Raw genomic sequence first — 18,484 nt, 5'->3', positions numbered from 1 at the left:
CCCCGAGAGCAGCCCCGGCCCCGACAGCAGCCCCGGCCCCGACAGCAGCCCCGGCCCCGAGAGCAGCCCCGGCCCCGAGAGCAGCCCCGGCCCCGGCAGTATCGCCAGGCCCGGAGGCACAGCCGTTCCCGGTTGCACAGCTTATCCCGGCTGCATTGCTTCCTCGGCTGCATGGCCAACCCCAGCTGTGTCACCACATTTGTTTTGCCACTCCTGGCTGCATCGCCAGTCTCAAGCTGCATCGCCACCCTGTTTGCATCTCCAGCCTTGGCTGCATCCTACCCCTAACTGTGTCACCAACCCCAACTGCATCGCCATCCCCCAGTTGCGTCACCAGTCCCAGTTGCATTTCCAAGGCCACTTGGATTTCCATTCCAGTTGCTCTGCCAGCACCAGTTGCATCATGCCTCAGTAGCACCACCAACCCTGGTTATGTCACCAGCCCCAACCACATTGTCACCCGCATCATGTTGCTAGTTAGCCCTGGTCACATCACCAGCCCCAGCTGCATCATTGGCCTTATGGTCTTTCCCAAAGCCTCGTCTCCTGGAGTGCCTGCAGGCAGCAAGTACCTCACTTTTTCATTATGGCTGGCTTCACCATCCAGCTCTGAAAGACAAGGCAGGCACAGCATGCAGAAGCAAAGTGTGTTTATTATACTGTAAATCTGCTGATTTCAAGTTGGTCTTGCCCAAGGAGCCTAGCTCACTGCTCTGTAAGCCATACCTACTGTGCCACCCCCATGCTACCTCTGTGACCACCTGGTAAATCAGAACCTGCACTTGTTATTGTCTTGTTGCTCTGTCCCAAGTGAGCAGAAGCTGCAGCACCACAGGTCCACAGCCTCTAAAGTGCCTAAAAATGGCCTGCTAGCAATGAGGGCTTGTGCATGTGCTGGAATTCACGAGTGTGATGTTAATGAGCTGGCAGCATGGTTAGTTATCCACCCGCTAGTGGGAAGTGACAAGCCTCTGAAGTAAAATGAATCACCGTTCCCGAAAGAAGAACCAATCAGTGTGGAAGTGGGTGCCAGCCCATCCACCCGAGCTGTTGGTCTTGCTCACTTTCGTTCCAAACTCAGCTCCTAGTCCTTTGCTCCCCTGTGTGGCAGTTTGTGGTGCCTACCATCATGGAGGGAAGCTGGCCCTCTGTTCTCTCAGTTCTTTTTAGGCTCCTTAAGGACCTTGAATTCACGTAGGATCTTCCCCAACTTCCCAGCCTCCGGGCTGAATATCGCCTGCCCTGGCTGGTCCTGCTCCTCTTTGCTCCCCAGCAGGATTTCGTTGATATAACTGAGTGTCAGGTTGCTGAAGACCATGTTGAAGTGGTGGGCACCTCTCAGCTCCTGGACATACACCTTCTGCTTTTGCTGGTCACGCCATCGCTTGCACAGCTCCAAGCTGCGTGTGTTGACACTGTCATCCCCATCGCCATAAATTATGTCCACAGGGTCCTCATAGGGGAAACGCTCATCATAAATATAAGTCTCTGCAGTGGGGAAGCCTGTGCCATAGAGGCAATACGTGTCCACCCCAGGAGGGGGTAAATCCTTCAACAAGTCCTTCATGTCCTCCCACATGTACCAGCCATCCTCCAGGTTGACGTCGGTGAAGAAGCGCTGGTAGTCGCGGTAGGTGTAGTTGTAGGAGGGTGTGGAGATGAAAACGTGGTTCTCAGGCCAGGCCAGGGTCGTGGGGAACATCCAGGGGCTGGTGGTGGTCATGCGCTGCTCTTCACGGAGCTTGATGTTGGACATGAGTGGGATGCCCTGTTCGTCACCTGTAGGACAAGCAAGGGCTCACCACAAAATGGCACCACAATGTCCCCTCACAGACTGAGCCTTTGGGCAGCTGGAATCAGCCCTCCCTGCAGTGACTCACCTCTGTCCCCTGGCCTTCTCCAGCTCAGCTCCTCCCCTCCTTAGCCCTACCCTGACCATAACCTTACATCCTCTCCTTATCCCCCTGTCTGCAGATATCAAGAATAGCCTTCCAAAGTCTTCTCTCCACATCTCTACCTGCTCAAAGGGCCTGAGGGGAGACAAACCTGGACGTGTGATGGCACAGATCAACCCAGCCCTGAACGTTCCCTGCAACCCTGGCACCTCCACACCTGCCTGAAGGGACAGGAGTGAGCAGGAGTAGTTGGCAAACTTGCATGTTTCCTTCAAGCCTTGGCATTTTTGGTATGTCTGGAGTCCTAAGACCATGGAATGACCTCAGATGACCTCAAAAATATCTCTGGCTCTTGTGACAACAGAGAAAAATATCAGCAGGTGACTTTAGGGTGATGCAAGGGGCCAGATGTTAAAACCTTCAAGCACACCATTTTTAATCTCATGTATTTTTGGACTTGTGACTTGTAGATATTCTGGGCTGTCAGCATTAGGAAAGTGATTGTGGCTCTCTGGGCTGCAAAAAGGCTAAACAGGAACTGGGTCCCCCATGTCTTTCACTACTGTGTCCTTTCCCTGCCCACTAACCACCCTTCCATTTCTGCGGGAGTGAAAGAAAACGAAGAGGTAGCTGCACACAAAGAGTCACCTACCAGATGCCAGGATACGCAGGGGCTTGACAGAGCCTCCCCAGGGGGCACCCAGGGAAATGAACCCCCCAATGTACTGATCTTTCCAGGCTTGTGTCTGCTGCAGCAGGAAGTAGAGGACGTGCAGGTTGCCCATGCTGTGTGCAATGAGGAAGACAGGTCTCTGGTACTCATCGTGCATCTCCTCGATCAGCGCCTTCAGGTTCTGGAAGTATTCGGGCTGCTCCTCTGTGGACAAGAGGAGAGCATGATGCCATGAGAGTCATCCTGCATCCCTCTGTGCATGGGGGGCCTGGCCACAACCCCCAGACTTACGGGGTCCAACCCTCCAGTCGTAGGGGGCTGCCCGAACCGTCTGGTCCCTCACGTAGCCGTTGTTCACCAGGTTCTGCACCATGGTGTGCAGGTAGCCTGTGGGCAGAGGGAGCAAGTGGGGAATTAGGTCTGTGGTCTTCTCTTGTCAAACTTTTTCCATTCTAGTCCTGGTCATGGTCAAAATGTTCCCTGGTAAGCCCTGTAGCTCAGTGGCTCCAGCCAGACGTAGTGACTGTGCATCCCATTGAGTACTGGGGTCAAGGATGGGGTGGTCCCTGCCAGTACTCAACTGGAGTGTGTCCCCCAGGCTAGTGTCCCTCATTCCCAGGGTCCTAGGTTCTCTGCAGAACAGTCCCTGCTGGAGACATGGGGACACCTCCCCATTTGAAGGGAGTGCATGAGATCCCCAGACACCCTGGCCTCTCCTCTTCTCACCTGCCAGCTTGCTCTGATCCAGGTATTCCACAGAATAGGTCTTGCCAAAGCCAGGAACACGGATATGCACCCCTGGGGCATTGGACATTTTCCGAGAGGTTCGGTTGTACACCACCCTGTGGGGACAGGACAAGAGGTGGCAGAAGAGCCATGTCCCCATGGGGAACATGGGGCAGGGGTCAAGATCACTGGGTAGCAGCTTGGACCTGGCTGTTTCCAAGCCTCGTGTGGATGTGAGGTGCACTGGAGCCCAGCCAGTGCCCATTCTGCTCTTCTGGCATCCTAGGATAGGAGGCTCTGATGGTGCCAGCTGCCACAGCCCCCTCACCCTGCAGCTCCAGGTGGGATGGCAGCATCTCCAGTGGGTGCTCAGGGTGGTCTGGCTGGGCTTGAGCACATGGCAGGGACATGGGAAAGGGACAGATGCTCAGAGCATTAGCCAGTTACTGGTGTTCCCAAACAATCCCACAGTCCCATTTTTTTTCCATGTGTGCTAGATCATGGCCAGGGGGAGGAGAGGGAAGGGATCTTTGGTAGGTCATTTCCCCAGGGAACTCCCAGGGTAGCTTTGGATGGTACCTGGTGTTATCGATCCAGCAGTCAACCCCCACTGGCAGGAAGGTATTGAGGTTGAGCCAGATGGTGAAATAATCCTCTGTTTTGCGGTAGCACATCCAGTTCACCACATCTGGCTTGTCCAGCTTTGCTTCCAGCTGGTTCCCAAGACACCCGGGCACTGGAGGCACCACAGAGGGAGAGCAGAGCCAGTTACAAACCCCATCCCACTGACCCTGTGGGGCTGCCCAACCTGGCACTTACCCCACGCCCCAGGCAGTGCTCCCCTGGGGTTGCCTGGGGATGGCTGGGCACCTGCTGGAGCAGCATCCCTGGAGAACAACCTGCTCCGCACAGGAGAGAGGGTGCTTGGAGCTGAGATGCTGGGTGAGCACGAAAACAGTGCTAAAATGCATCCTTGGGAACCCCTAGAGCTGCATTTCCATGGGCTGACCCCAGAGCTGTCACCCTTGGCTCAAACACATGAGTCCCCAGCAGCACAAAATATCCTAGATTACTCCCCCTCCCTGGATGGGTTTCCACCCTCTTCTCCTTGCTGCAGCCTGGGGTAAGAAATTGGTGCTGCTTGGGGGCCTGCCCATTCCTAATGCAGTCCTGCCAACTTGTCCTGGGGTAATAGGCAGCTCAGGGGTGCAGAGTTCCCAGGGAGAGTTTCCTGAGCTTTAAATCCTCCATACAGGCTGACCAAGGTCTCTGAGTCAAGGTTCAGTGCTGAGCAGAAATGTACTGTGCAGAAATTCAGTGGGAATGGTGTGTCTGGGAAACACAGCACAGCTTTAAGAGAGTTCATTGGTGTGCCCTGGCCTCTTTCAGTGGAGGGTGACAGTCACCAGGGTGTTTGGTGTGCCTCTGGGAGCGTCAGTGTGGTTCCCAGCAGGGATGGGATGCCCATCCTGCTGCTACCCTGTGAGATGTGCCTATGCTGGGATCAGACACCATGGAGAGCTTTCCCAGCTGTGTGCAGGAGCAAAGAGCCGGATCCTGGTGCCAGCACTGACTATAAGGGTGAGGACAAGAGGTGAATGACTGCAGGGGACAGTGAACCTGGTGGAATGGGAGCACCAGGTGACGAATCCCAAGGCCCCAGCAGGTCCAAGGACTTGCCTGCAGTACACGGCTGGGGCTAGTGTGGGCCATCAATGCCTCATGCCATGCAAGAGGGGAAGGAGATGTTGCAGTTACCTTCCTCAACCTGCCTCACAGCTCCTTCATGCCTGTGGCATGTCCCTAGGGTACAGGGAGGGCCTAATCCTGTCTTCAAAGCACCTGGATGGGGATCAGACAGGTGTAGGAGAGCCCTGGTAGAGAGTGAGCAGAAGGAACTTCCCTGGTCAGCAAGAGGAGCAGGATCTTGAGCTGTTCTGACGGCCCCTGCAGGTGCACAGCCTTCAGGCAGCCCCTCTGCCCCTGTCACACAGCCCTGAGCTCTGCCTCCCTTTCCAGAGGACATTAGGTAATTATTAAGGGAGTTCTGTGAGGGCAGAGGGGTTATCAGTGGTCCCAAGGGCACTGGGGGTTTCCGGGACGCCTGGCCCAGGGGGATGGGTTACTCGCGGATGCTGAGCAGCAGGAGGAGCAGCCAAGCGGCATCCGGGTCTGGCTGGGCTTGGGACATGGCCTGAGGCTGCTACCGGGGACAAAAGGAGATGCTCCGACTGTCACAGGTAATCCTGAAAAGAGGCACCTTGGTGACAGTGACCTGGGTGTTCTGACCACCTCAGGACATGGAGGCCTGTGCCCTCTGATGCCCCTGGGAAGGGAATTTACAGGGTCAGCCCTTGGCAGTGTAGCAGGGAGGGATCTTCTTCTTTTTCTCTTCTCTTTTTTTAAGGGGAAACTCATCATGATTCAAGAAAAAGGAGGAAAACCCCAACTCTGCTCAGCAGAATTTTCATGGCAAGACCTGAGCTCAAGTGCCAGGTGTGGCACAGGGGCAAAGGAAGGCAGAGCCATGCAGCACAGAGGTACCAGCTGGTGGTGGCTGCTTCCACCTCCCTGAGATGATGCCCTCACATCTCCTTTAATCTCCCTGTGCCCCTTTTCCTGCTGGCTTGCCCCCAGTCAGAGTTGGCATTGGGTAGGATGTGAGGTGGATCCTCTTTTGCAGCGGCAGAGGATGACTTAGCCATCTCCAGGGACTGGGAAAAGAGTGGGCTTCAGGAGAGCGGTGGTAGATCCACCCACTGCACCAATGGCAGCCTGTTTGGGAAGTGGCAGAAGAGGTTGTGCTGCAGCCCCCGTTCCTCTGCCAGCAGAGTTCCCCAGACCCAAAAAAGCCCTAAAACATTCTGTGGGCCAGGTGTGAGATATCAGAGACCCATTTGCTTTCTGGGGTGCCTAGTCCATCCCCTCAGCTCCAAAAAGCTCTACCTGGGCACGGCCAGCCCAGTGTCCCTATCCCAGGGAATGGGAGGGGACTGAGGAGCTGTGCGACACCCTCACTTGGTGGCTCCAACTCAGACAGCCAAGACCCACTGCAGTCAAACCCCACCGAGTCACCAGCAGCCCAGGACCCCATCCTCACTGCCTGCTTTGGGGGGCTGTGTGGCAGCCAGGGTACCCACCCTTACCCCGCAGGGTGCCCGTGCCAGTGCGACCTTACCGAGTACCACAGGCGGTGTGCTGTTCGTCGGGGGAGCTTCAGGGGTGGTGGTGGGTGGAAAGAGGACGTTGAAGAGCCAGAACTGGGACGTGGGCTGCAGGAGCAGCGACAACGTCAGCAACACAACCCCGGCGCCGCTGCTCCCCATGGCAGGCTCGGCCGGGATCCTCCGGACGGCTCCAAGCCAAACAGCCTTTTATAATTTTTACGCAGGTCCAGCCAAGAGGCACCCGGGCTGCAGGGGAGGGGAGAGCTGCAAGGGGCTGGCCATGAGGAGGAGGAGGAGGGACAGGGAGGGACGAAGGACTGGCCTTATAGACAAGCCATGGCCTGTCAAAACCAGTCCAGTTGTGCTGTGGGGTTCTGAGTGCCCCGAGAGCCCTGCTCTGGGGTGCTGCAGGTTAAGCAGCTTCTCAGTGCCTCCGTGTCCCTTTGCCATGTTCTGGGGAGGTGGCTGCCACGTTCTTGCCCCTGCATGGTTCTCTAGGGGTAACACCCCAGGGCTGCCCAGGGCTGCTCACTCCCTGCCTCGGTGAACACAGCCCCTCTTCCACATCTCCTGCCCCTGGCAGGGGATGCTGGTGCTGCCAGAGTGGCCAGGTGGACCCCAGGTATCTGGGAGAAGATGGAGGGGCTGGGATAGGAAAAGACATATCTGGGCAACTCCTTGTGCCACTTGGCAGTGCCACATTCCCCAGTGCCATCCTGGGCACTGCCCTTGCCCCGTGCAGCATCCTCCCAGTATCCACTGGAAGGCCCTTTCTGTGACAGTCCCAGCTGGAGGAAGCCCCTGCAGCTTCAGCCTGCACTGGATACTACAGACCCTCAGGGACAAGGGATGCTCAGGCTGGAAGGGACCTTAAAGTTCATCTCATTTCAATCCCCTGCCAGGGTATAGCAGGGACACCTCCCACAAGACCAGGATGCTCCAAGCCCCCTCCAACGTGGCCTTGAACACTTCAAGGGATGGGGCAAAATCATATTCTCCTGCTGAAGGGAAGATGTCTTCTTCCTCCCAAGGAAGTGTGAGGTGGGGCAGGGATGCTGTAGGGCACTGGTGCGTGGGATGGTGGACAGGATGGGTTCCCCGTGGGGCAGAGGGGCCCCTTCCTGAAGAATGGGGAGGAAGGGCAATAGAAGATGTGGGGTGGCACCCGTAGGTTCCCATCCAGGCTCGGTATATGCAACTCAACTCCCCGCAGCCGCCTCTCTCCTGCTTTAACGCGGCTCCCGCAAAAGCGCCGCTGGGACTCGGATTCGAACCGAGGCTGCTGCAGCCACAGAACAGAGCTCGGGCCCCTGTGCGGCCACAGCCACCGCTGCTGCTCCTGTCCCCCGGCGGGACCCTCCTGCCTCCCTCGGGGAGCAGAGGAGGTTTTACAGCCGCACCCGCAGCATCCTGCTCCCCTCCCCGCCTGCGCATCCCTGCGGCACCGGCATCTTCCCAGGGCGCATCCCTGCGCCTGATCAGCGCCCAGGGAGATTCCCAGAAGTCGGGTTTTCAGACTGGCCTGCGCTGGCAGCCTCGTTGGGGTGGTGTGGGAGTGGGAAATATCAAAGTGGTTCCTCACATTGTCCCTGCAATGTTGCAGGAAAGCGGGGTCCCCCCCTGGCTGTCACAGGCAGGCCCCCCAGCATCCTAATGTGAGCCTGGATAGCTCAGTTGGGAGAGCATCAGACTTTTAATCTGAGGGTCCAGGGTTCAAGCCCCTGTTCAGGCGGTGGCTTTATCCTTTAGGAGCCCATGGGCAGGAGCGGCACCTCCTCCTGCCAGGATGGTGCTGCCTGGGGCAAGTGTTGCAGGGAACAAGTCCCTCAGTGAAGGGTGCTCGGGTGCCCCAACTGATTTCAGACAGTGATCTTAAAGTTTGGTTTCGTGCTGGCAATTGTTTTTATTTTTTTTTTTTTTTATTTGTGACGATCTCTGTGAAGATACTGAAGGGACTGGAGCCATCTCTCCTGGGAGGGAAGCCAGGTTCTGTTCCATGGTGCCCAGTGCCAGAGGCCATGGGCACACACTGGAACAGAAAAGGCTCCAGCTGAACATCAGGAGACCCTTTTTCACTGGGAGGGCGATGAGTGGAAGTTTCCCAGCAGAGCCCTGCATCACCTTAAGAGAACACAGTTCATGTGAGAGCAGAGGCTGCAGTGACTCGTGGGGTCACCAAACTGCCTCAGTCAAGCCCTCAGTCAAGCCCTGGACTGCCCTGTAGGTGCATAGACACTTTGGGATATTTTTGCAAAATAGAAACTCTTTTAACAGAAAATCAACCAATTATGGATGAAAAATATCCCCTGTAAAAAAAAGGAATGAGAAGTTATGTATTTCCTTGTGTTTCTGCTGCTCAGCTGGGTAAAAGTGGGGCAGGCACTGCTGCTGCTAATGGGCAGCTTCTCCAGATGTTTGCCTTCTCTTCCTCCTGTATTATCTTTCGAAGGGAAAAATGCTTTCCTTAAATAAAGAGATATGTATTTTTAGTAAATGAATGTTGGAGGAGTGTGAAGTCATGCAAGTAAGTGCCCTATAAACCGCAAATCCTAAAAGTAAATGTGCAATAATTCCCCCCCCCCCCCCCCTTCATTTCTTGCTCTGGATAAGATACAAAAGAAAAGAAATTTATTTTGTGCTAGAAAAAAAGTCCACCCCCTCCTTTTCCCAAGCACCAGCCCTGCAGACGGCTGAACTCACCTGCCTGAGTGCAGCAGCCTTCTGCTACTTTCAGATGCCCCCACAGTGGTGAGTTGAGACCCACTGCTTGGGTGGTGCCTTCTCCGCCACCAGCCTGTGCCACACCTTATGTAACTTCTCTTTTGAAAGCTGCCGACCACAAGGGAGTTCTGCGCAGCTGTCAGGAGAGGGCACCAAGTCCAAGCAAACAGGGTGACTCCATTAAGGCTCCAGAAGGGTAAAAGCAACTGTTTAAGAGGCTTCCCCAGGCTGAAGCTTCTCCCGGTGGACTCAGAGATCTCCACCTGTTTCTTGGTGCCCATGAGGCCTCGAGTTCCCATAGCTACAGTCAGTCAGGGTCACCCCTCAGCTGTGGGTGGATTTTTCCTCTGCTGTGAAAGCCTCCCTGGAGGTCCTGCAGCCAAAGTCCTGCTCTGCTGGAGTAGGGAGTGCCAGCAGCTGGACTTTCATCTGGTTATCTTCCTTCTTCTGCTGTGGCAGATCCTTCATGCCCTGAGAGCCAGGAGCTGAGTATGCTTCTGCCTCCCACCTCCTCTCACTCTGCCGGGCAGCCACAGCATTTTCTGGTCCTCTTTCTGTAAAACTGTGAGGAAGTGGAATGTGGAAGGCTGGGCAAATTCCTCTAAATTTTCGTTTGCCTGCAAAATGGAGAAGCTGGAGCGCTTTCCCAGGAGCGTCGCTGCAGCCTCACTGAAGAGACCCTGCACAATGACTACAGGTCGGGAAATCGTTGGTATGAGTCTGGTCGCTCTTGGACCATCCAATCTTGTGGCCCCCTCCCAGGGCACGGCATCTTTTGGTACCAACCCCCTCACAGCTGCCTCCCTCCCGCCTCTTGACAAAAATTGCTGTGACTCGGATTCGAACCGAGGTTGCTGCGGCCACAACGCAGAGTACTGACCACTATACGATCACAGCAGAAGAGATCCTGCCACCTGCTGGGTCCTGCCACAGCCTGGGACCACGGGGAGGAAAGTCCCTGCACTGTCCCCTCCCCTGGCATGGACACCCAGCACAGCCTGGCCAACAAATCCTCTTTAATTAAGGAGGCTACAAATGGACTTGGATGCTGCTGCTCAGAGCCTTGGCAATCTGGAATGGGACCTTAAATGGTGTAAAACACCGGCAGTGCTGGGATGGCACCCAGGAAATGAGACTGCTGCCAAGGACAGCGCTGTTGAAGGGTCTTATGCAGTGGGGCCATCATCCTATAAAACAGCAAAATCAGGATTATAATAATTTCAGCTAAATCTAAGTGGTACAAGAGGTGAGGAATTATTTAACTTTTTAGCACCGTGTGCAATACCACAGATTTGAGAGAATTCAGTTTAAAAATACAACAAATGGCACAAGGATCTCCGTGGGGAACTCAGTGGTGCTGTGGGAAGGATACAGTCAGGGAAGTCTGGGCAATCCAGAATGTCCCTGGCCCCTGTCATCCATCACATCCAGGGTCCCACTGCCATCTCCCTGTCTAATCATGATCCTTCTCCATGTTTTCTCCCCAGTTTCATGCCTTCAGGATTGTACTTTGGTGACTCCAGAGTTGCATATGCTGCTCCCGGCCCTGGTGCAGGTTGGGCTCAGTGCTGGTGGTGAAGAAAGGACTCAGTGGGGTTGGGAGATCCCTGCTCCACATCCAAGGCAGCCCGCAGCCCACAGCCCCCTGGGTACCATCCCACTGCTGCCTCCTCCCCATCCCTCCATGCACCACAGGATATACAGTGGGGGATCCCCATGGACCCCCAAGGCCCCTTGTGCCCATTTGGTCCCACACCCCACTCCACCACCCCATGGTGAGTCCCAGAGCACCTGTGGGCATCTCTGCCCAACATGGAGCCTCCAGTGCCACGTGTACCCCATGGGAATGTACACAACACCAAAAGCCTATCCTGCCTCCACACACCAGCTCGGAACAGGGAGCGCAGCCCCCAAGAAGAGAGGTGCAGACAGGATTTAACAGAAAGACAGAATAGGTTCCCATCCCTGAGAGGGCTCAGGACTGCACTTACAGATTCCCCATTTGAGGCCCTGGTCTTCATGGGTGTATTTAACTACTTTGATCTCTGCTGGAGGAACGCAGCAGAGCATAAGCAAGCCAGGAAGATCACGTCAGGTTTTGTCTTCCTGACCTATGTGGTAGAGGAGCTAATGATGAGCAGTGCTATGCTTGGACTTTCAATGGACAAACAAGGAAGGACTCACTGGGAGGAATGCCTGAGTTATTGTAAGGTGGTTCTGCCATTCTAAGGGAGAGCTCTGGGATGAGCTCAGGGTCAAATTCCTATCAGGATGGTGTCCAGATCCCCAGTTAGACAAGATCAAATGTTCAGATCAACCTAGCTCAATGGTATGCGGAAATAAGTGAGAAGAGCTCTCAAAGCACCAGTGAGGGCTCTCTCAGTGTTAGTTAATAGAAGATCAAGGGAAGGAGGCTCACACAGTGCTACTTATTGTTTGTAGACATTCGTTTACTAAGGGACAGGCACAACGTGGTGCAGCAGCAAAGGTCCTCACAGTCAGAATCCTGAAGTGGTGTCTCACCAGGGTATGACCTTCCCTTCCCAGTCTAGGAAGGCGCCAGTCTCCTTCTCAGAGATGCAGGACAGCACCTTCACCATCCCTTGCACACTGTCGTCCACTGTTAGGGGAGGCTGTGGGGCAGAGGGAGAAACAGTTCTGTGCTCAAGGGTCTGCCTTGAAATAGATCATTGTTCTGGGCAAGAAGCATTCCCATATTCTCATCTCCCTCCCTCCTGTGCCTCCAGAGTATCTGCCCAGGAGTTCTCACTCAGCCCAGCATGAAACCCCAGCAAACTCTACATTCTTGAATGATGAGGTTCTCCCAGACCATGGACAGGAGATCTCATACCTTAAAAGATCCTGTGCTTGTCATGTCGGTTTGTACCCAGCCCGGGTGGAGAGCGACGCAGAGGATGCCGTGCTCCTTGTACGCCAGGGACTGGCACTTGCTCAGCATGTTCAGAGCAGCCTGTGGGGAGACAGGGAGGGGACGGCAGTGGAAGGGGAAAGGCAGCTGCCAGGATAAATGTGCAGACCCCACAGCTGGGGCAAACATAGGGCAGAGGGGGCCACTTCCTGGGGCACATGATGCTCCCTCACTATCCCTGTGTGGATGCCCAGCCTAGTTGAAGTCCCATTGGATCATGTCCCTCTGAGGTAGCACCCAGGGCCAGGTACATAACTGTGCTGTGATGGGCACCCAGAGACTGACAGGAGCTCAGTCACAGTGTAGAGAAGGGTACAGACTGAGGGGGAGGTTGGAAGGCAGTGTGATCATTTGGAGGTGAAAATATCTGGGCTCACCCCCAGCAAAATCTGGCAGTACCTTGCTGCAGCGATACGCGACAACTTGTCCAAGTTCCCATACATACATATCCTGAATGGAGCCTGCATAGCTGGACATGTTGACGATGGCAGCCTTGCTGCAGCTCAGCCCTGAGCCTGGGCTCCCCTGGGCAGCCTTCTTCAGCAAGGGCAGAAACGCCTGTGACAAGACAGAAGGGCAGGAGCACACACGGACATGGCACAGGGCAGGGGAGAAGCTCCTTACACAGTGGGGAACATTGGCAACATCACAGAGACATGCTCCCTCTCCTTCCAAGTGCCACAGCCTGTCTGGCTTCAGTTCCTGAGCTCCAGCCCATGGCACCCTGAGATTCTTATGAACTGAGAGCCCATCAGGGCACCAGAGCAGTGACAGGAGCCCCTCCCACTGGCCTTTCACACCCTCTATAATGTCCAGCTTGAGGGCAGGGGAAGGGATCCTTCTGGAGCTGTGCTGTAGTGCTGGGGACTCACCTGGCCCATCAGCAGAGGCCCAATTGTGTTAGTGGTGTAAACCTGGCTCATATTTGCCAGCGTCTCATTACCAAGGGAGTCTGGATTGGCAATTCCAGCATTGTTGATGAGGAGGTTCAGCCCAGAGCCCCGCAGGTGCTCCCCAACCTTGGCTGCAGCTGCCTTGATGCTGGTGGGGTCGGAGACTTCTGCAGAGCCGACACAGGGGAGGTCAGAGCCTGCGTCCCCATGGTGGAGTCCCCTCTGTTCCCCCAGAGGTGGCAGTGCCCGATGGCCCCGCAGGCACCAGCCCTTTGGCACAGCTCCCTCCCAGCACGGAGCTCCCAGGGTGTGCCCAGCCTGGACACTCGCCAGGGGAACTGGGGCAAAGGGTCCCCACCTCGGGGCACCTACCGAGCGGGATGATGATGATGTTGGCGTGCTTGGAGGCCAAATTCTGTAACTCCTGAAAGAGAGGGCACTGAGTAGACATGGAGAGGCTGGAGGGGCTGTGCAGAGGCTCAGCCTTTCCCAGGGAAAGCCCACATTGCTCTGGCTCCATCCCTGCACTACCGTGAACCCCGCACGGTGCTCCAGCTGCCCTGAATCCAATGGATGGGGAGGACTCCATGACAAAGTACCACCGTTCCCTCCACACATACCATACACGGCTCCTCCCACGTTATCTCAGCCCAGCAGCCCTGTGCCCCTGATGCCTGAGTGCATCTCCAGACACTTGCAAGTGCCCTCCCTGTTCCAATCTCCCCCTGGCACCAAGAGCTTCTGTCCCCCAGCACAGTCACTGCCTCCCAGCCTGGCCTCACCTGTGCTCTCTGGCCCTTGGGGTCCCGACAGGTTGCAAAGATCCACTGTGGTGGTTTTGGCATCCTCAGGAAATGCTGGACAAACCCCAGGCCGATGCCTCGGTTGGCCCCAGTCACCAGAACGGAGTGGACACAGAGCTCTCCCATGTTGCTTGTCCTCCTCTGCTCCAGCTCTCACTGTTTGCTCTGCTCCCTGATATTTCCTTATAGCGTTTTCCACAGACACCCCACCCACTCAGGGTTTACACCAACCCTTGGATCCAGGAGGAGCAACTGCTCCAGCCCTTCAGACTCCAGGACATAGATGTTGGCTGGGAGCCAGTCCTTGTTTCCAAAGGGCAAAAACCTTAGGTGAGTTCAGGCAAATTCTGCTGTCCTTGGGAAATCTAGTGCCATAAGCCAGGAGAAGAAGTGGGTGAGGAGAGAAGGAGCAGCCTGTGGAAGAGATGTGATAAGCTCCATGGCTCACATGGGCTTGACACCTTCACAAGAAGAGCTTTCCACATCAGACGCACACAACACTGGAACAGGTTGATCTCAAGCCCCTTCCCCGGTCCCCTGAGCCAGGACATTCCTCACATGGCCATGAGCAGACAGTCACTGCCTTGATCTTGCCTCCTCCAAGCCAATGCCCATTCCCTGATTGTCCAGTGAAACAAAGCACCCATGGAGGGAAGCAAACCCCGTGGATCCAGCCTCCTGGCAGAAGGATGGGCACCTGCGTGGCCAGCACATCACCAGCTGCTGGCCTTGCACTCCAGCAAGACACAAACTGCAGGCTTGCACATCTTAGTGCAGCATCTGTGTCCTTGCAGCAGGAATTTCTGCCGCTCCTGGAGTAGGCGGCCAAGGGAAGGAGGGTCTGAGCTGCAGCAGGGCCGCTGTCATCAACATCTCCACCAAACTGGGCTCCATCGGGCTGTGCCTCAGGGTGCCAGAGGCCCCCATGTACCCGTACCGGGCCAGCAAGGTGAGGTGCCAGGGGAGGTGCTGGAGATGCTGTCCCAGGCACGGTGCCCATGGAGGGGAGGGAGCCCATGGGTCACTCCCTGCCCCAGCCACCCACCCCCTGCCTGCTTCTCCCAGGTGGAAGCACAGAGACTGGGACAGCAGCAGCCAGGACTGAGCCTTTCCAGCAGGTCATGCTGATGCTTTGTCCCAGCACCCAGTCCCATTTCCCACCTCCACACACATTTTCTGCCTGGGAAATGTCTCCTCTCCTGCCCACCCATTCCCTGGGTTGTGCTGGCAGGGCTGTGCCTCTTCCAGGCTGCCCAGGACATGGGGATGAGGTGCTTGGCTGTGGAGCTTCAAGAAGAGAAGGGCTTGGCAAGCAACTTCTCTCCCCTTCCCTGACCCACATGTGCCCCTGTGGTTCCCCTGTAGCCACCACCTCTGTAAACTGTGGCAGCTGATGCCTCTCTGCTCTCTCTCCACACCCAGTCTCAAACAGCCCCGTGTGAGCCCGGGGCAGGATCCCTGTGCTCTGCCCAAGCACTGTGTGTCCCTCTCTCCCACCCATGACCAGGCATCCCCCAGCTGAGGGGAGGGGACAGCTGGTCCCTGTGACCCCCAGCCCCTCCGGCCGCTCAGCCTGGGCAGGGGAAAGCCAGTCCTGCAGGGGCTTGGAAGATTTCTCTCCTCTCAGGAGAGGGAACCTGCTCCAGCTTCTCCGGTGCCTCGTGGAGGGGAGGTCTCCAGAGGGCAGTCACAGTGCCATGGGACACTCATGGGGATGCCAGTGACAGCTGTGAGTTGAGGGCAGCTGTGGGCACCACTGCATCCTCCTGGGATGACAAGAAGGATACCTGTGCTGCCCCGCAATGCACAACAGAGCTGGAAGCATCGGCAGGAATTTATTGAAGGTGTGGGAAACATGGGAGCAGTGGCACAGGGTCCCTTCTGGCTGCCAGGATCCTGAAGTGGTGTCTCACCAGGGTATGACCTTTCCTTCCCAGTCCAGGAAGGCGCCGGTCTCCTTCTCGGAGAGGGAGGAGAGGACCTTCAGCATCCCTTGCACGCTGCCATCCACTGTCACAGGGGGCTGTGGGGCAGAGGGGGAGATGCAGCCCATGCCTGAGGCCTGTCCCAGGCAAGACTGGGGGAAGGAGGCATTCCAAGGCAAAGAGCAAAGCTGAAAACCCTGAACAACCCGGCTAGTGGAGCCAAGCAGGGAACCGAGGTGCTGGAGACACCCAGACAAGGGGAGCTGCCCCAGCAGCGATTGGGCAGGCAGGGAAGCCATGTGCAGGAGCTCAGGACAGCAACTCCCACCCAGGGAAAATCAGCACAGGAGCTCTGAAGTCCCTGCCCCAGTGGAATTCCTACCGTGAGTCCGGCTGCGCTGCCCAAGTCAGTTTGCACCCAGCCGGGGTGGAGAGCGACGCAGAGGATGCCGTGCTCCTTGTACGCCAGGGACTGGCACTTGCTCAGCATGTTCAGAGCAGCCTGTGGGGAGACAGTGCAGGGATGGTGGTGGGAGGGGAAGGGGGGCTGCAAGGGGATCCAAAGCTGCGCAGGAGAAGCAAAAGTGTGATAGTACCTTGCTACAGCGGTAGGAGGCGGCTTGGATCCGCTCCCAGGTCAAGCAAGAGCCGATGGAGCCGCCAGTGCTGGATATGTTGACGATGGCAGCCTTGCTGCAGCTCAGCCCTGAGCCTGGGCTCCCCTGGGCAGCCTTCTTCAGCAAGGGCAGAAACGCCTGTGAGGAGACAGAAGGGCAGGAGCACACACGGACATGGCACAGGGCAGGGGAGAAGCCCCTTCCACAGGGGGGAACACTGACACCAGCACTGGGGCATCCTCCCTCCTCTTCCCTGCCAGGCTCCAGCTCCTGAGCTCCAGCCCATGGCTCCACGAGCTTCTCATCAACTGAGAGCCCACTGGTAACCGGAGTGGAGGCAGGATCCCCTCCCACCGGCCCTTCCTGCTCCCCCAGGACAGCCCAGCTTGGGTGAGGGTCTCACCTGGCCCATCAGCAGGGGCCCAATTGTGTTGGTGGTGTAAATCTCTCTCATGTCCTCCAGTGTCTCATTATCAAGTTTGTTTGGCTTCAGAATTCCAGCATTGTTGATGAGGAGGTTCAGCCCAGAGCCCCGCAGGTGCTCCCCAACCTTGGCTGCAGCTGCCTTGATGCTGGTGGGGTCGGAGACTTCTGCAGAGCCAACACAGGGGAGGTCAGAGCCTGCGTCCCCATGGTGGAGTCCCCTCTGTTCCCCCAGAGGTGGCAGTGCCCGATGGCCCCGCAGGCACCAGCCCTTTGGCACAGCTCCCTCCCAGCACGGAGCTCCCAGGGTGTGCCCAGCCTGGACACTCGCCAGGGGAACTGGGGCAAAGGGTCCCCACCTCAGGGCACCTACCGAGCGGGATGATGATGATGTTGGCGTGCTTGGAGGCCAAATTCTGTAACTCCTGAAAGAGAGGGCACTGTGTAAGCATGGAGAGGCTGGAGGGGCTGTGCAGAGGCTCAGCCTTTCCCAGGGAAAGCCCACATTGCTCTGGCTCCATCCCTGCACTACCGTGAACCCCGCACGGTGCTCCAGCTGCCCTGAATCCAATGGATGGGGAGGACTCCATGACAAAGTACCACCGTTCCCTCCACACATACCATACACGGCTCCTCCCACGTTATCTCAGCCCAGCAGCCCTGTGCCCCTGATGCCTGAGTGCATCTCCAGACACTTGCAAGTGCCCTCCCTGTTCCAATCTCCCCCTGGCACCAAGAGCTTCTGTCCCCCAGCACAGTCACTGCCTCCCAGCCTGGCCTCACCTGTGCTCTCTGGCCCTTGGGGTCCCGACAGGTTGCAAAGATCCACTGTGGTGGTTTTGGCATCCTCAGGAAATGCTGGACAAACCCCAGGCCGATGCCTCGGTTGGCCCCAGTCACCAGAACGGAGTGGACACAGAGCTCTCCCATGTTGCTTGTCCTCCTCTGCTCCAGCTCTCACTGTTTGCTCTGCTCCCTGATATTTCCTTATAGCGTTTTCCACAGACACCCCACCCACTCAGTGTTTACACCAACCCTTGGATCCAGGAGGAGCAACTGCTCCAGCCCTTCAGACTCCAGGACATAGATGTTGGCTGGGAGCCAGTCCTTGTTTCCAAAGGGCAAAAACCTTAGGTGAGTTCAGGCAAATTCTGCTGTCCTTGGGAAATCTAGTGCCATAAGCCAGGAGAAGAAGTGGGTGAGGAGAGAAGGAGCAGCCTGTGGAAGAGATGTGATAAGCTCCATGGCTCACATGGGCTTGACACCTTCACAAGAAGAGCTTTCCACATCAGACGCACACAACACTGGAACAGGCTGATCTCAAGCCCCTTCCCCGGTCCCCTGAGCCAGGACATTCCTCACATGGCCATGAGCAGACAGTCACTGCCTTGATCTTGCCTCCTCCAAGCCAATGCCCATTCCCTGATTGTCCAGTGAAACAAAGCACCCATGGAGGGAAGCAAACCCCGTGGATCCAGCCTCCTGGCAGAAGGATGGGCACCTGCGTGGCCAGCACATCACCAGCTGCTGGCCTTGCACTCCAGCAAGACACAAACTTCAGGCTTGCACATCTTAGTGCAGCATCTGTGTCCTTGCAGCAGGAATTTCTGCCGCTCCTGGAGCAGGCGGCCAAGGGAAGGAGGGTCTGAGCTGCAGCAGGGCCGCTGTCATCAACATCTCCACCAAACTGGGCTCCATCGGGCTGTGCCTCA

The 18,484-nt window shown here is 56.6% G+C and overlaps 3 protein-coding genes and 2 non-coding genes across 7 annotated transcripts; 1 reads left to right on the top strand and 4 right to left on the bottom strand.

Annotated features, from left to right (window-relative positions):
- Nucleotides 1-644: 644 nt before the first annotated feature.
- LCAT (lecithin-cholesterol acyltransferase) lies at nucleotides 645-6,674 on the bottom strand. Its single transcript, XM_066194664.1, has 6 exons — nucleotides 6,473-6,674; nucleotides 3,874-4,030; nucleotides 3,295-3,410; nucleotides 2,860-2,955; nucleotides 2,548-2,772; nucleotides 645-1,779 (listed from the first exon to the last, which is right to left on the bottom strand). The coding sequence occupies exons 1-6, from the start codon at nucleotides 6,618-6,620 to the stop codon at nucleotides 1,157-1,159; spliced, it is 1,365 nt and encodes a 454-aa protein (XP_066050761.1). The 5' UTR covers nucleotides 6,621-6,674; the 3' UTR covers nucleotides 645-1,156.
- A 1,446-nt stretch (nucleotides 6,675-8,120) lies between these two features.
- Nucleotides 8,121-8,193, top strand: TRNAK-UUU (transfer RNA lysine (anticodon UUU)). The gene has a single exon. It is a non-coding gene; the product is annotated as a tRNA-Lys (tRNA).
- Nucleotides 8,194-10,007: 1,814 nt separating this feature from the next.
- On the bottom strand, nucleotides 10,008-10,079 carry TRNAH-GUG (transfer RNA histidin (anticodon GUG)). The gene has a single exon. It is a non-coding gene; the product is annotated as a tRNA-His (tRNA).
- A 1,523-nt stretch (nucleotides 10,080-11,602) lies between these two features.
- On the bottom strand, nucleotides 11,603-14,163 carry LOC136295905 (C-signal-like). 2 transcript variants are annotated; one of them, XM_066194637.1, is made up of 6 exons: nucleotides 13,787-14,163; nucleotides 13,377-13,428; nucleotides 12,984-13,171; nucleotides 12,511-12,669; nucleotides 12,034-12,153; nucleotides 11,603-11,815 (listed from the first exon to the last, which is right to left on the bottom strand). In XM_066194637.1, exons 1-6 carry the CDS (start codon nucleotides 13,931-13,933, stop codon nucleotides 11,702-11,704), a joined length of 780 nt encoding a protein of 259 aa, XP_066050734.1. In that variant the 5' UTR covers nucleotides 13,934-14,163; the 3' UTR covers nucleotides 11,603-11,701. The 2 variants fall into 2 exon arrangements, with proteins under 2 accessions (XP_066050734.1, XP_066050735.1); XM_066194638.1 differs by lacking the exon at nucleotides 13,787-14,163 and adding an exon at nucleotides 13,536-13,737.
- Nucleotides 14,164-15,623: 1,460 nt separating this feature from the next.
- On the bottom strand, nucleotides 15,624-18,231 carry LOC136295904 (C-signal-like). 2 transcript variants are annotated; one of them, XM_066194635.1, is made up of 6 exons: nucleotides 17,556-18,231; nucleotides 17,146-17,197; nucleotides 16,753-16,940; nucleotides 16,329-16,487; nucleotides 16,115-16,234; nucleotides 15,624-15,830 (listed from the first exon to the last, which is right to left on the bottom strand). In XM_066194635.1, exons 1-6 carry the CDS (start codon nucleotides 17,700-17,702, stop codon nucleotides 15,717-15,719), a joined length of 780 nt encoding a protein of 259 aa, XP_066050732.1. In that variant the 5' UTR covers nucleotides 17,703-18,231; the 3' UTR covers nucleotides 15,624-15,716. The 2 variants fall into 2 exon arrangements, with proteins under 2 accessions (XP_066050732.1, XP_066050733.1); XM_066194636.1 differs by lacking the exon at nucleotides 17,556-18,231 and adding an exon at nucleotides 17,305-17,494.
- Nucleotides 18,232-18,484: the final 253 nt, after the last annotated feature.

This window comes from Chamaea fasciata, unplaced genomic scaffold (genome assembly GCF_029207755.1).
Source record: "Chamaea fasciata isolate MVZ Bird 193981 ecotype frontalis unplaced genomic scaffold, bChaFas1.0.hap1 SCAF_12, whole genome shotgun sequence".
Lineage (NCBI taxonomy): Eukaryota > Metazoa > Chordata > Aves > Passeriformes > Sylviidae > Chamaea > Chamaea fasciata.
The sequence above is the reverse complement of the archived record's forward strand: the minus strand, read 5'-3'. Positions and strand labels throughout refer to the sequence as shown.

What these genes read in the sequence shown, in the direction of transcription:
- LCAT (XM_066194664.1), bottom strand. Translation starts at nt 6,620, where the DNA reads ATGGGGAGCAGCGGCGCCGGGGTTGTGTTGCTGACGTTGTCGCTGCTC. An exon ending in CACACCGCCTGTGGTACTCG is followed by an intron (nt 4,031 to 6,472) that starts GTAAGGTCGCAC and finishes TGGTGCCTCCAG; the next exon opens with TGCCCGGGTGTCTTGGGAAC. An exon ending in CGACTGGAGGGTTGGACCCC is followed by an intron (nt 2,773 to 2,859) that starts GTAAGTCTGGGG and finishes TCTTGTCCACAG; the next exon opens with AGGAGCAGCCCGAATACTTC.
- LOC136295905 (XM_066194637.1), bottom strand. Translation starts at nt 13,933, where the DNA reads ATGGGAGAGCTCTGTGTCCACTCCGTTCTGGTGACTGGGGCCAACCGA. An exon ending in CATCATCATCATCCCGCTCG is followed by an intron (nt 13,172 to 13,376) that starts GTAGGTGCCCCG and finishes TCGGCTCTGCAG; the next exon opens with AAGTCTCCGACCCCACCAGC. An exon ending in TCGCGTATCGCTGCAGCAAG is followed by an intron (nt 12,154 to 12,510) that starts GTACTGCCAGAT and finishes GTCTCCCCACAG; the next exon opens with GCTGCTCTGAACATGCTGAG.
- LOC136295904 (XM_066194635.1), bottom strand. Translation starts at nt 17,702, where the DNA reads ATGGGAGAGCTCTGTGTCCACTCCGTTCTGGTGACTGGGGCCAACCGA. An exon ending in CCAAGGGCCAGAGAGCACAG is followed by an intron (nt 17,198 to 17,555) that starts GTGAGGCCAGGC and finishes CCTCTCTTTCAG; the next exon opens with GAGTTACAGAATTTGGCCTC. An exon ending in CATCATCATCATCCCGCTCG is followed by an intron (nt 16,941 to 17,145) that starts GTAGGTGCCCTG and finishes TTGGCTCTGCAG; the next exon opens with AAGTCTCCGACCCCACCAGC.